The sequence below is a fragment of the Carassius gibelio genome, chromosome A25 (genome assembly GCF_023724105.1).
Source record: "Carassius gibelio isolate Cgi1373 ecotype wild population from Czech Republic chromosome A25, carGib1.2-hapl.c, whole genome shotgun sequence".
Lineage (NCBI taxonomy): Eukaryota > Metazoa > Chordata > Actinopteri > Cypriniformes > Cyprinidae > Carassius > Carassius gibelio.
Genome location: NC_068395.1, coordinates 9,781,257 through 9,794,373, shown reverse-complemented (window position 1 = coordinate 9,794,373; position 13,117 = coordinate 9,781,257). Strand labels below are relative to the sequence as shown.

General features: G+C 34.7%; 2 protein-coding genes and 1 long non-coding RNA gene across 3 annotated transcripts; all 3 read right to left on the bottom strand.

Annotated features, from left to right (window-relative positions):
- Positions 1-264: 264 nt before the first annotated feature.
- On the bottom strand, positions 265-2,753 carry LOC127946637 (cytochrome c oxidase subunit 5A, mitochondrial-like). The gene is made up of 5 exons (XM_052543324.1): positions 2,561-2,753; positions 1,371-1,487; positions 738-859; positions 517-645; positions 265-422 (listed from the first exon to the last, which is right to left on the bottom strand). Exons 1-4 carry the CDS (start codon positions 2,631-2,633, stop codon positions 532-534), a joined length of 426 nt encoding a protein of 141 aa, XP_052399284.1. The 5' UTR covers positions 2,634-2,753; the 3' UTR covers positions 265-422; positions 517-531.
- A 1,014-nt stretch (positions 2,754-3,767) lies between these two features.
- Positions 3,768-6,244, bottom strand: LOC127947449 (ribonuclease P protein subunit p25-like protein). Its single transcript, XM_052544570.1, has 2 exons — positions 5,767-6,244; positions 3,768-4,996 (listed from the first exon to the last, which is right to left on the bottom strand). Exon 2 carries the CDS (start codon positions 4,631-4,633, stop codon positions 3,911-3,913), a length of 723 nt encoding a protein of 240 aa, XP_052400530.1. The 5' UTR covers positions 4,634-4,996; positions 5,767-6,244; the 3' UTR covers positions 3,768-3,910.
- Positions 6,245-10,166: 3,922 nt separating this feature from the next.
- Positions 10,167-13,080, bottom strand: LOC127947366 (uncharacterized). The gene is made up of 4 exons (XR_008151281.1): positions 12,522-13,080; positions 11,924-12,094; positions 10,695-10,779; positions 10,167-10,616 (listed from the first exon to the last, which is right to left on the bottom strand). It is a non-coding gene; the product is annotated as an uncharacterized LOC127947366 (long non-coding RNA).
- Positions 13,081-13,117: the final 37 nt, after the last annotated feature.

The window sequence follows — 13,117 nt, the reverse complement described above, 5'->3', positions numbered from 1 at the left end:
AAATGATTATTATTCTGTTCACATTAAAGAAACGAAACTTTTGCACATTCATATGTAACTTTTTTTATTGTTTATTAATAAATTCCAAATAAAATAAAAATTAACTAAATTCTTAATGCATTTAACAGAAATAGTTTTCCATGCAGAAATACAAGGATGATAGATTTTTCTGTGGTTATTCATTATAACCCTTAAACAAAACTAAATAGGTTAATACAAGTCTGAAGCAAAGCCTGAGGCATCAGAGAAAACCACAAGATTGAGTAAAGATAGATCTCCCTTTATTATGTCCACATATATTTTACAAGCAAAAGAGCATAATAAAGGCCAATTAAATATAACACAGACACCATGACATGAGGCAAAGACTTCAAGTACAGTGGTCTACTCAGTCCAGACGAGAGCAGCAGTCTCCTGGAAGACTGTAAGTAAAAAGTAAAGATGCACTTGTTAAATCAAGTAAGGAAACACATCTCGCAGTTGCTTAGAGGTTGAACTGCATGCTGTTATACTCACCACAATCGCAGACATCTATGCTTTGTCAATGCCAAGCTCTTCAGGTGTAGGGATACCGAGCTCACCGAGGGTAGGCTGCAGCTCTTGGAGAACATAGGGGTAGATCTCTTTGTGTGGGCCAGATTTGTCCTAAAAATTTAAAATCTTGTTAAATAATACAGCTTCAAGACAATTCATGTCACCATGTTGTATTCTGCTATTATCTAGAAAGATTTACTGACCTTGACTGCCTCGAGGATGCGGATGGCACTGGCCAAATCGTTTAGCCTCCGACAGGCCCTCAGAGCTGCCTCCAGGATCTTTGGCTCAGGTACCAAGTCATAACCGATCAAAGTGTTCATTCCTGAAGCAAAACAAAGGTGGACATGTATTTACTCTACAGTCAGTTTGAACTTATAACCGAAAACATACTTCCCTGTTCCAAAGATTTTGTCATACATTTTTGAAGAAGTGATACTAACGGTTCAAACTAAACCAGCTTTACAGGTTAGCAGACATTAAAAACAAACAGACGGGTACTGTTATTGGTGGAAACCTGTTCTGTCTAATGGTGCAAGTAAAATATAAATGAATGATTTTAAATGTAAAGCGTTTAAAAGTATATGTAATAAAACAATTTATATATTTAAGTTTGTATACTGATTTTTCAGAGGTAAAAAAAAAAATTGTCAGCAGACAACAAACAAAACACTTCAGTGGAGATAATGCACTATAGCTTGCTACTGAATTCACTTTCAGAAATATAGCAATCTTAAAAAGCAACATTCAGATTCTAAATTCTCATTTTACAAGCTGAACAGTCGAATGCACAGCTGCGGATTCAATAACAAGGTCAAAGTGCCTTCGTCACCCACCTTTCCTCAGCTCCCAAGCATCAATGTCTGGCTTATTGAAGTAAGTGACCCAGCGGGCATCAAACTCTTCATCTGTCTCCTGTTTGCCATGTGAATAAGAACGAGCAGCTATTGAAGCTGTGGAGACAAATACCAGAGACAATCAGAAGCAAAAATTACTCACTTTATCAGCCTTAGAAAAGGACATACAGACAATAATAACATGGTCACAGCCAAAGTACTTCCTGGAAGTACTGGAAGCATGAAAGGGCAATAAATCTAATCCAAAATCATTTCATGTTTCACTGATAGTGAAAAACACTTAATAGTGCAGTCAGTGACATTTTGCATACAGGCCTTGTTCCAGTTGGAACTTGTCCAGTGCTCTTGTTTGATGACCTATGTTTGACTGGTACATGGTGCTTTTGGAAAGTATGATTTGGGCTAATGCTTATCTATCTGCTAAAGAAGGTCAGACAAAAAAGTTCAACTGATATCTCCAAAACGAGACGTATAATTCAAAACATGCAAAGTAGACGTTTGTACGTTCATAAAGTGAAGTACAGTCTTATGACACTACATTTGCATACAAGGTGTGGGTTATCATAGAGGTCAGTGCACTGTCATTGAAAATATTCTGGCTGATAGCATTAGCTACACCGACGCTTTATATTCACGGAAGAAGAATGTAAGCGCATTCTTCATTCAAGCAACCTTGCGCCGCACGTAGTCATTTAATGTATAACAAAACTGCGACATGATTGTTTATGTAAACCACACAGGCTGTTTGAAGAGCGGTCAAAACCCACGTATATACACAACAGACTAACGGTTTCAATGAAATGTCAATCTGACAGAAAAAAAGTGTCAATCTGAGATGCTTTCAGTTTGAGTGCAACGTTAGCGTTTCCTCCTCGCGCTGGGCCGAAGCCTCACTCTTGCGGGTCATTACAAGGACACTGATAAAATGTCTAAGTTACAGGACTTCATAAATGACTGGGGAAACGCAACTGTCATATGGATATGCAGTTATAAAAATTTAGACTTAGATTGTGATAACTTCTGAAAGGTATAACCTTCCTCGCAAGGCACCGGTGCGGCTTTGGCTAGCTTACGTGCTAAGCTAAGTCCAAGGTGTTTCCGTTAACTCTGCCTCTTACTGTGGTTTTTCTTATTAGCGGTTTCATAATTTATGGAAATCCTGCATTTACCTGTATATTGTGGCCGTGTCCTTGTTAAACTCCGAGCACCGGAGACTGAGAGTCGAAGGGCGGCTCTGAACATGGTGCGGCTCACCGGGCTTAAGCGCAGCTGGGACTGAAGGATAGCCGACCTGCTGGCTGCTACTGCTAACCCTATGCTGCTAACACGAGACTGGCGTGTGACTGCGCATGCGCACTGACTGTGCGAGCGTGGACTGGCTGCGTGTGGTAATATATAGCTAGAGGGTTTGCTAAAGAGATTGTAAAAGAGCACGAACAACAAAATTTAAATTTCTGTACTGTATACAAATCACAGTCCTTCTCTATGAGCTGAGAAAAACGTACGGCAACTGCAATATTCTGGATTCATTCAAACACAAGCAGTTCGTAATAATTTATATGGCTTTTAAATGCCATCATTAGTAGGCAACATTGGTGCAATATTACGTCACTGTTATCATATAATTACTTTGATCGAAATAGCTCAGTTTCATTACATATGCAGATTTTGCTATCGTAGCGTTGATATAATTTAACTGAAATAAAAAGGTATATCTTTCGTCTCTTATTGAAAAGTTAATGGTAAAAATATGTTGCCAAAGTGCTATAGTTTTTAGCTTCTAACATTAAATGTGAATTTCATATAAAGATAATGCTTGATACAGCAACAAGCATGTTTCCAAAATAGTTGTTCTCACCAGCAGGGGGCTGTATTACATTTCATAAAGTAAACATTGGGTTATTAGAGTTATCAAAAACTAAAACTAAACTAAGTGCAGTCAAATAATTACATTAATTTAAGTTTAAGTTTCTTAAAATAATTTAAAGTTAACTGAAATAAAATAAATCGTTTTTACCTGATGTACAAAAAGAATTAGTAAAAAAAAAGAAAAAAGAAAATGATGTAAAAATGTAAACATGAATGATTTTATACATTATTTATCCTTAATTATTATTTAAAAAAAAATAACAAAATTTACAAAACACAGCAAAATTACAAAAAAATATTAAAAATTTAATTATAATGGCAAAAATGTTAACAAAATATTAATAGAATCTATAATAGTATCCCAATCATATATATGGTAAAACCAACAGCATGAGAGCAAATATGAAAAACACTGATCAGGCAAAATAAAGTAGTGTGAGAAATATCAGACAATAAATTATTTGTTTTTATATTTTATTTTATTTAATTGTATTTATTTGTCATTTATTTACAGACTATTATGAAGTAATACTAAAAGAAATCAGATGACCATGCATTTTATCACTCTGATTATACATTCACATCTATTGCATCCTGATATGGCCACATTATACAACAGTTAAGCAAGTTATAAATAAGCACAAAAGACTTTATATGAATTCCTCCCTTTTATAGTAACATTTTGTCACTGTTTCCAGAGCTGGAATTTTGTCCTGTCCCAGTGCAGCTCTTTTAAGACTGGGGAGATCATGAGAACAAGGACCCGCAGGTCTTTTTTCTGGCTTTCCAGCCCCCTGTGCTCCATCTGGCCATTTGCTTTCCTCTGAGAGAGCGTTTATTTTGTCTGGAGGCTGGTATCCCGGTTCCTGTGGGTCCAGCGGTTCTTTGGAAAGAAGAATACAAATGGAAGGAAGAGTTCTGTGTACGGTCATCTGAACCGGGCTGCTCTCCTGGCTCTCCCACACCTCAGTCACTGTCCTGTACTGGAGCTTTGACAGCTGGTGTAAACCCTGTACTTTCCGTTTCATTATCTCCGCACAGGTGATAGTTTTGGTGACCGCCCGGCCCGTCCCGCTGAACACGACCTGCGATGCTGGAGCCCTGTGTCCATCACCTTGAATTCGAGACATGGCAAAACCCAAAAGGTTTCTTATCTTGCTCCCTTCCTTCACACGCATTTCCAGAACCTCAGACGCCAGTCCTGGGATTGGACATGGGATTGGTTCCCCTGTGGAACAGACCTTCCTGAATCCATCTGGCTTTGGTTTGCTGGAAGACCCAGTAGGATTTGTGGGATTGAGTTTAGAGGGTTTGACAGATGTGGTGCATTTAGATTGTGTGTTATTATGAAGCTCTCGGTTCGGCATAAACATATTTATAGGTTGTTTTATATGTTTTTCGGGGTGAAAAACTTAGTACCACTTGATAATAATTCCCAGAGCTGTGTAATTTCTACCTTCAGAAAGATGCAATACATTCTGTTGCTTTCCAGCGTAAGAAATGCACAGGCATGAAGGAAATCTTGGAATGCTCTCAGCGGCTAAATGTTGTGTGATTCCCAAAGCTCTGAACTGAATGACAAGGTGTCATTTACTTCATACTCTCTGGCTGTTGACATGAAGGAAAGAAAAAAATATGTTCTGTAAATCGAGCAAATTCATCAAAGCTGAAAGTGCTGAGTATCAGCAATTTCTCAGTCACTACCTCTGAAGCATATTTCAGTCTCCGTGAGAGAGCTGTAACCAAACAAGACAAAAAGACGATGATTTCAGAGACAGAACCACGGTTTTAGTCAAAATGAACCATCATTTGAACTTTTATCTTAAGTCAGCATGTAGTTTATGGATGCAACCAAACAGATGCTAGCCAGATACACACAAAACACAGAAAAAACTAAATAAAAATAAAAAAAAATCAAATGAAAATAAAATGAAGTAACATAAACAACAATTAAAATGAAATAAATATTTGTAATAAATAATAATAATAATACAATACACGTGTATTTAAATATACACACAAATAAAACTTAATATAAAATAATACACATTTTAAAAAAAATTCAAACAAAATAAAAACAAAAACATCAAATGAAATAAAAAACATAATAAAATGTTATAATTATAATAATAATAATTATTATTATTCTTAAATGTACTTAATAATAAAAATGTATTTAAACATAGGATCACACTCAAACACTCATACTTAACATTATTCAACAAACATTAAAATAATGCAAATAAAATTACTACTACTACTAATAATAATAATATAAAAGCCAAATGTATGTGTAAATTTAAATGCAATTACATGCAAATAAAATAAACAATACAAAAAAACCCCACATTCAATGGGGATAAATAATAGCCATATAAAGCCAAATGTATTTAAAAAAAATAAAATTACACAGTAATTAAAATCAAATCAAATTGAATAACATGTAGGAAAACTTTATGAAACGACCAAATTAATGTCAAACTGAATCGTTTAGTCATTCGTTTACCTTCTCTTAGAGTTCTGCAGTAAGGTGAAGTTCTGTATGTGGTAACGTCTGCTCATAATCTGAGACCTTTCGTCTATTTACTCTTAAGTGGTCCCTACCACACTCCAGAATGCACTGAAGACCCAATCTGAGGCTTGTGAGGGACACAGAGAGGGAGAGGCGGAGAGCCGAGCATCTCTTAAAGGAACAGTCACTGTGTCTGGCAAGTGCTCTGTCCTGAATTACAAATTTCATCCTGGTGAATGCTTTCCCGAGTCCCCCTTTAAAATTCTCAGTGTTAATGAAGTCCTGTCAATCAGCGTGTGTCTGTGGATGATTAACATGCGTGACTGATTAAGGCTGAGAGTTTAAAACCACATCCTCCCATGCATGACGGCACAATACAGCCGCGAAACAATTTTCTACATAAGCACAGTTGACTTATGCCAGGCATCTGCTTTTAAATATGGCTTTGGGCCAACTTAATAAATTAGGAAATTGTGTTTAAAACTAAAGCTATAAAACTTGCCTGCTAAATTGATACAGCACACATCAATGCAGGTCAAGAAACTGGCATTTACCGAGTAAGAATTCACTGTTGTTCAAAGGGGGCTGTTTCGTCAGGTCTGTTTCTGCATCTTCTCCCACAGTGACTGCTGAACGCTCTCGAAGTGTTAGAGCCCCGAGGCTGTGATTTCAATCAGAGAAGAAGGCCATGCAGTTCTGCTTGACAAAATGCACAGTCTGTATCCCGAAGGGGAGCATCCAACATTCTAGAGACGGGGATGACAGGAGGCAAGGCAAGCTTTCTGTTCAATGAGACCAAGAGCAGGAGGAGTAAGAAGCACTCTTATACACTGTAAAAAATATAAATACTTTTTGTATGTGTGATGGTTCATGCAGGCATGTGTTTCTCCATAAAAATAAGGCAATTAAAAAATAAATGTTTATAAATTTTATAAATATCAATACATACAAAAATAATACCTGAATACAAAAGAATGTATAATTGTGTTTATTATTTTACTACTTTGAAATATAATACAAAGTTATGCTCAAGTGTAGATAACTTTCTCCATAATTAATGATTCATAATTTAGAAAATAGCTTACTGTAAAATACTACATATTGTATTTAAGATTTAAATAAAAATAAATAGTTAATAATTTAACACAAAAATGTGCATGATTGATAACAAAAAGAAAAATACCTTGAATTAAAAAACGGTTCAATATAAATAGTTATAAGATTATTAAATATTATTAAATATTTAGAATTTAGAAATTATATTTCATATAAAATAATTCATAATGTTTAATCGTAAAAAAACTATTTTAACAATATTTACATTACTAATTTATACAAAAAAGTATAAATAACTGTACATTTTAATTGAATAAGTATTAAAATAAAATACTTGTAATTTAATAAATGAAATACATTTTCATGTCAAGTATGTTTACATTTAAAAATGACATTATCATTTAGAATTAAATATAATATTTAAAAATATATATACATTTTACTTTTGCTTAAAAAAAGCTATTTATAAATATAATTAATAGTGAAAATGTATTATAATGTATAATAAAAGTAATAATGTTTATTACTTTTTAATGTTTATCTACCACTATTTTTTTTTTTTTTTTTTTTACAGTGTATAAATGATCTGGAGTGTATTTATCTGACGAGTGGACGCTTCAGTGATGTTATAGGACCGGTTACAGATCTGCTGGTAAAACTGGGCCTTTCAAGTGCACTGCCAACCAGACGCTCTTGTTTAGTAAGCTCCCAGAACAGATAAAAGCCAGCATGTTGACAATTACTGTTTCAATGACTTTATCAATCTCCATAGACGACACACTCTCACAGCCGTTATCTGCCCGACAACAGAAACCCAGCCGCAGGGCCTCTCTGGCACATTTCTTTGGAAGTCTTACTAATTTAATTAAAGGGAAATTAGGTCTCAAAGAGGAGCTCTGCAGATTGCAACACCCCGAGGGAAATGAAGTCAGAATGAAGTTTGTTTAATGGTGTGAGGAGACTGAGTAGGGCTTCACTGAGAACTTTGGTTAAGGAGGCAATCTCGCTTACAAAAAAAGGAATCACTTTTTGCTTCACGTCCGCTGCTGTGGAAGGATAAATTGTGCAGCAGTCAAGAGCATTTCAAAAACAAACTGTAACTGCAAGTTCCTCTGTAGCGAGAAATATGCAAGCTTGAAAACTGCCCGGGTAATTTTCTCGCTGATGAAAACCTGGAAAAGGGCTCCTTCATGCCTCACTTGCATTCTGGAACAGTTCTCCCTCACGGCTCGGACCGAGTGCTCTTTGAACACTTTATGCTGAGGCTGTCAGAACGACTCGAGCCGGGCTGTACTGAGGTGTGTTCAGCCGTGATCTGCACTTGTAAAACATTTGTGAGGGTCAAAGCATTCAAATGTTTCCAGAGAAAGATAATAAGCACGTTCAGCCAAGGGTAGAGAGAGTCAAAGAAAAGAGAAGAGAAAGTGGATCATTTAAGCAAAGTAGTGATGTCTACATTAATGAAAGATGTGCTGAGCATAAATCCAATTTCCCGTCGACTAGAAGAACAACTGATGCACTTTAGAGTAAATGATGGAGAAAAATCATACGCACATTATCATACAAAACCGCTTTCGTAAATCAAAACAACATTTAGCCTAGGAAGAAGCAATTTAGTCAGAGTGGATAATCGACAAATTAAAGCTAACAAAATATTGCACTTTAAAACAAGAACAGGGAACAAGTATATTTTATGTGACATAAATAGTTTTTTATTTAAATTTTTTCATAAAATGAGTGTTACGTTTATGTCTGATTTAAATCAATTTTGTATAGGACCTTATTAATGTATTTACAATGTTAAATGACTATTGTAAGCATCATAAAGTATGTATTTATATATTATACATTATATATATTATATATTTATACATTTTTCTTAATTATTTGTATTTATTAATATCATATATATATAGTATAATAGTTATTGTAATTGTCATAAATATTTAAAATATAAAATTTAATAAATTATTATATATTACAATTATATATTAAATATATTAAAATAATGTAATACATATATATAAAAGTTTGCTGATATTGTTAACTAAATACAACATTTGTATTAATATTTTAACTTATTAATATAATAAATAATAATAAATAGTACATAATATATAAACAATAGTAAATGCAATGTCATAAATATTATACAAATATATAAATAAAAAGAAAATATGTTATACAATTAGAATTATATAATTAGAATTATATAATTATATATTGCACACACTATTGATGAATATATATATATATATATATATATATATATATATATATATATATATATATATATATATATATATATATATATATATATATATATATATATTTATAATTTCATATATAAATATTTCCAGATATTTATTTTACATACATTTATTTATAGTTCCATAATTTACATTTATTTAAAATATAATGTAAAATGGGAGAAGGAAGTGTAGGGGTCTTGGAGCAGATGCGGGCCTCATGTGGATGTAGCGCACTGTTATGAATTATTACGTGTTTCTGCTTCAGAGGAGAACAGACCCGCTGGCTAAACCGAGAAGTCGAAACCTCCTTTGGGACTCCGGGATTCAACACACTATTAATTTTTGTAGGGGTCGTGACAGATAACAGAATGACAATAGACCCATGTGCGCGCACAGGCATTTAACACCATTATGGGGACTTTCCATTGACATCTTCTGTTTATATAAAATTAATTATATTTCTAGGGTAGCCTATACACCAGCCACTCATAGTAACATTTTGGCAGGTTTAGATTTTAATTAAGACACTGTTTAATCCCTTTATATCCTGTTTTCATTGTTAGGGCTGTTGAGAGGTCTTCGTAATGCAGGTCACTTTAGTTTTACTGTCATTGTGGGATCATTTGGTCACAATACATCCAGTATTCTGGCATCATTTACAAAGTAACTCATTCATAACATGCTCTAAATTAATTGCCGACAAACAAATATAGGCCGTATGAAACCATGACCCTCCTTTAGATTAGTTTTTCGACATCGACACAATCATATGTTACATTTCTCACCTGTAATGCGTCTTTTATTGGTAGTCTTCTCCAGTTGAAGCTTCTGAAAAGTAAACGAGAACTCGATGCCTTCAAGTTTGGTGCCTTCTAACAAGCACTTAAACTTGTTAACATTTCATGTTCAGAGGTTAGGATCCAAGACAAGTAACTGGCAACATTCCCATGAAAATGAACTGATGGATAGACTGCATTAGTAAACAAACAGTACATAATAATGCGGAATTGTCCATAATGGTAGATGTAAACACTTTACAATGGCAGGTTTATACAATTATAAGCTTATATACTCAAACCAAAATTATTTTTATGCCATTTTTAATTCTGTTATAGAGCAATAGAGACCCCCAGTGGGCAAAATAGAAATTACACCTTTTCAACCGCTGTAAATTCAACAATAATTTGTCACTTTTTTCATGACGTAAAAAACAAAATCTAAAGCAGTGAACATGATGTAGAGATTAAATGAGAAATAAATTAATAAAATTTTTATCAAAAAAGTTACAAAACGGGTTTCCCTTGTTTCAACGTAAAGATAAACTTGACTGGATGCTAGCATCATCAAAAAAACCTAGTTTGAGGTAAATCTTTCCCATATTCAGTTCATATGTTCCCTTGTAAACTTTCTCAAAGCGTCACAGTGATGAAACGGGTCAGTTAGGTTGACTGTCCCACAGTCACCCGCAAAATCTCTTTCTGTATCTGGACATCCTGTGTGTTGATGTTAGCATCTCCTACCTGGCCATCCTTGTACCTGAGGAAAGATAGACAAAACAGCCAAAATATGCAGAATTTGTAATAAGTCAAGCGATAAAGTGTAAAAAATACTCACACAAAAAAGAAGCATGTGCAGACCAGATCAGAAATCGTGCAAACCCAAATATTTCCATGTTTCTGTAGATCTTTGGAAGTTATTACTGTTGAGAGAAATACAAAATTACTTAACTTTACATTAATAGTGCACAAAAAAAGGAATACATTCATTTTAAGTGAACTCTCTCTTTAGTCAAACAAACCAGTTCCTTAAAAAAAGTAATCTGCCAGTATCAATAATATTAGGATATATACTGTATATCATACAGAATGATTATCATATTATTAAAATATCATGGTATTTACAAGGCAAGGATTAAATTTTTTTTAATACCTTTGCGAGGAGCTCCTCTTTCAAATATAAAGGTAACTGTTTATTTTAATATACATTTATTGTGTAATTATTCTGTAAATTACCTTAATCACAAGAAATATAACTTCATCTCTTCATCTCAAAGAATGAGTCAATCTTTCGTTCATCATCTGGCTCGGCTCGGTGTTCATCTTCAGTTCTCTCTTCACAGCAGTTCAGTCAGTGTACTGTTTGAGTGCATGAATTACTCCGGGATATTGGTTTGTTTGAACTCAGAGGGAGTGTCAGTCACGTTAAAAAAGCTAACAATCTAAGTCATTTGTGGATTAATGTGTATTAGAGACGAGAACCATTTAAAATGATTCAGTTTGATTTGGTGAACTGGTTCAAAAAGATCCGGTTACATCGAATTATTCAAATGAACCGGATATCACAAACTGCTTTGTTTTGAACTCTCTCTCACAACAGACACGGAAGAGAAGACAATGCTGAATAAAGTCATAGTTTTTGCTATTTTTGGCCCAAAATGCTTCAAAATATTCTAACTGACCCTCTGATGTCACATGGACTACTTTGATGATGTTTTTCTTACCTTTCTGGACATGGACAGTATACCGTACACACAGCTTCAATGGAGGGACTGAGAGCTCTCGGACTAAATCTAAAACATCTTAAACTGTGTTTCGAAGATAAATGGAGGTCTTACTGGTTTGGAACGACATGAGGTTGAGTTATTAATGACATAATTTAGATTTTTGGGTGAACTATCCCTTAAGCACTGATTAGCCCTTATGAGTTAGTCTGTACTCAACAGGTTACTGTGTCAGTAGGGCAGCCTGCATCTTAGATCATCAGCTTGGTGCTTATGTTGTCTGTCAAGGCACATTATTGCTTGCAGTTCATTGGATAATGTTTAGCATGTGTGATTTTCATACCAAACTGTTCATAGTTGCTGCTCTAGTGAGTTTCCTCTGCCACATTGATCCATTCAAGCTAAGTGTGGTTAGGCTAGGCTGGTTTGGGAAGTCATCACAGGTTGAACAAAGCTGACAGAAGGGTTGCGCTCATTTCCTGGAGTCTATTCGCAAAGTCGTCTCCATGATAACCTGCGACAACACAATGCAAGAGAGGCAAGTCATTAAACGTCCATTTAGAGTTCATTTGTTTCACCACATATTGATGCTCCATGTGCCGCAAATTACGAAACACTTATAATGCACTTTAAATAACTGCATGTCTGTATTTGATGTGGTGAATTTAATTAGATTTTAAGTGTAGCATTTTTTTTTTTTTTTTACAGATTTAAACTTAATTATTAAAAGTGAACATTAAATATCTTTTCTTTACAGATGTTGTTTGACCTGTAATTACCCTGCACACCTGTTGGATTCTCTAAGAATTTATTTAAACAATAAATTAACAAAAATATGAACTGAATAAAACATAATATGTGCACAAGAATCCATAAAATATTAAACTAGTTCAATTACATTTGTGTTAATTCTGCATTATAATAGAAAATTCCAGTCTTACCTCTTGAGTGAGTCAGCTGACACAAAGAATCTTAATTAGAAACGTGCATCCATATTGTCTAGCCATCCCTGTTTCTCATCTGGCTCCTCTCATGGGTTGCTTTTCTCTCTGTCTCCACTGTCTTCTTTCTCCCTGACAACACTTGACAGGCCGGGCATGCTCAGTGCGTGCCGTTCTGGTCATGAGACCGGCAGCTGACAGCCAGTGTGCTAGTAGCACGAGGAGGGGAGGGGTGAGCAAAAAGACATGCCTGGTAGATCATGGAACAGAAGATCAAATTCAACTCCCTGCGTGTCCCTGACCTGATATCTTCATCTCTTAATGCATTCTGTGTTATACATCGCCTGACTCGCTGTGTGTGTCATTCATTTAATACAGGGTGGATCTGCTGTTTTTTTATAGTGTGTTCTAACCTATTCTATTGTGGGGAGTTGAATTCCATTCTTGTCTGTTTTGTTCTTTTGAATTATGTTGAGTTCTATTCTATTGTTTTTCCAACAGTGTTCTTTTATGGCAGGGATAGGCAACTCCGGTCCTGGAGGGCCACTATCCTGCAGAGTTTAGCTCCAACCGTAATTAAACACACCTGAACAAGG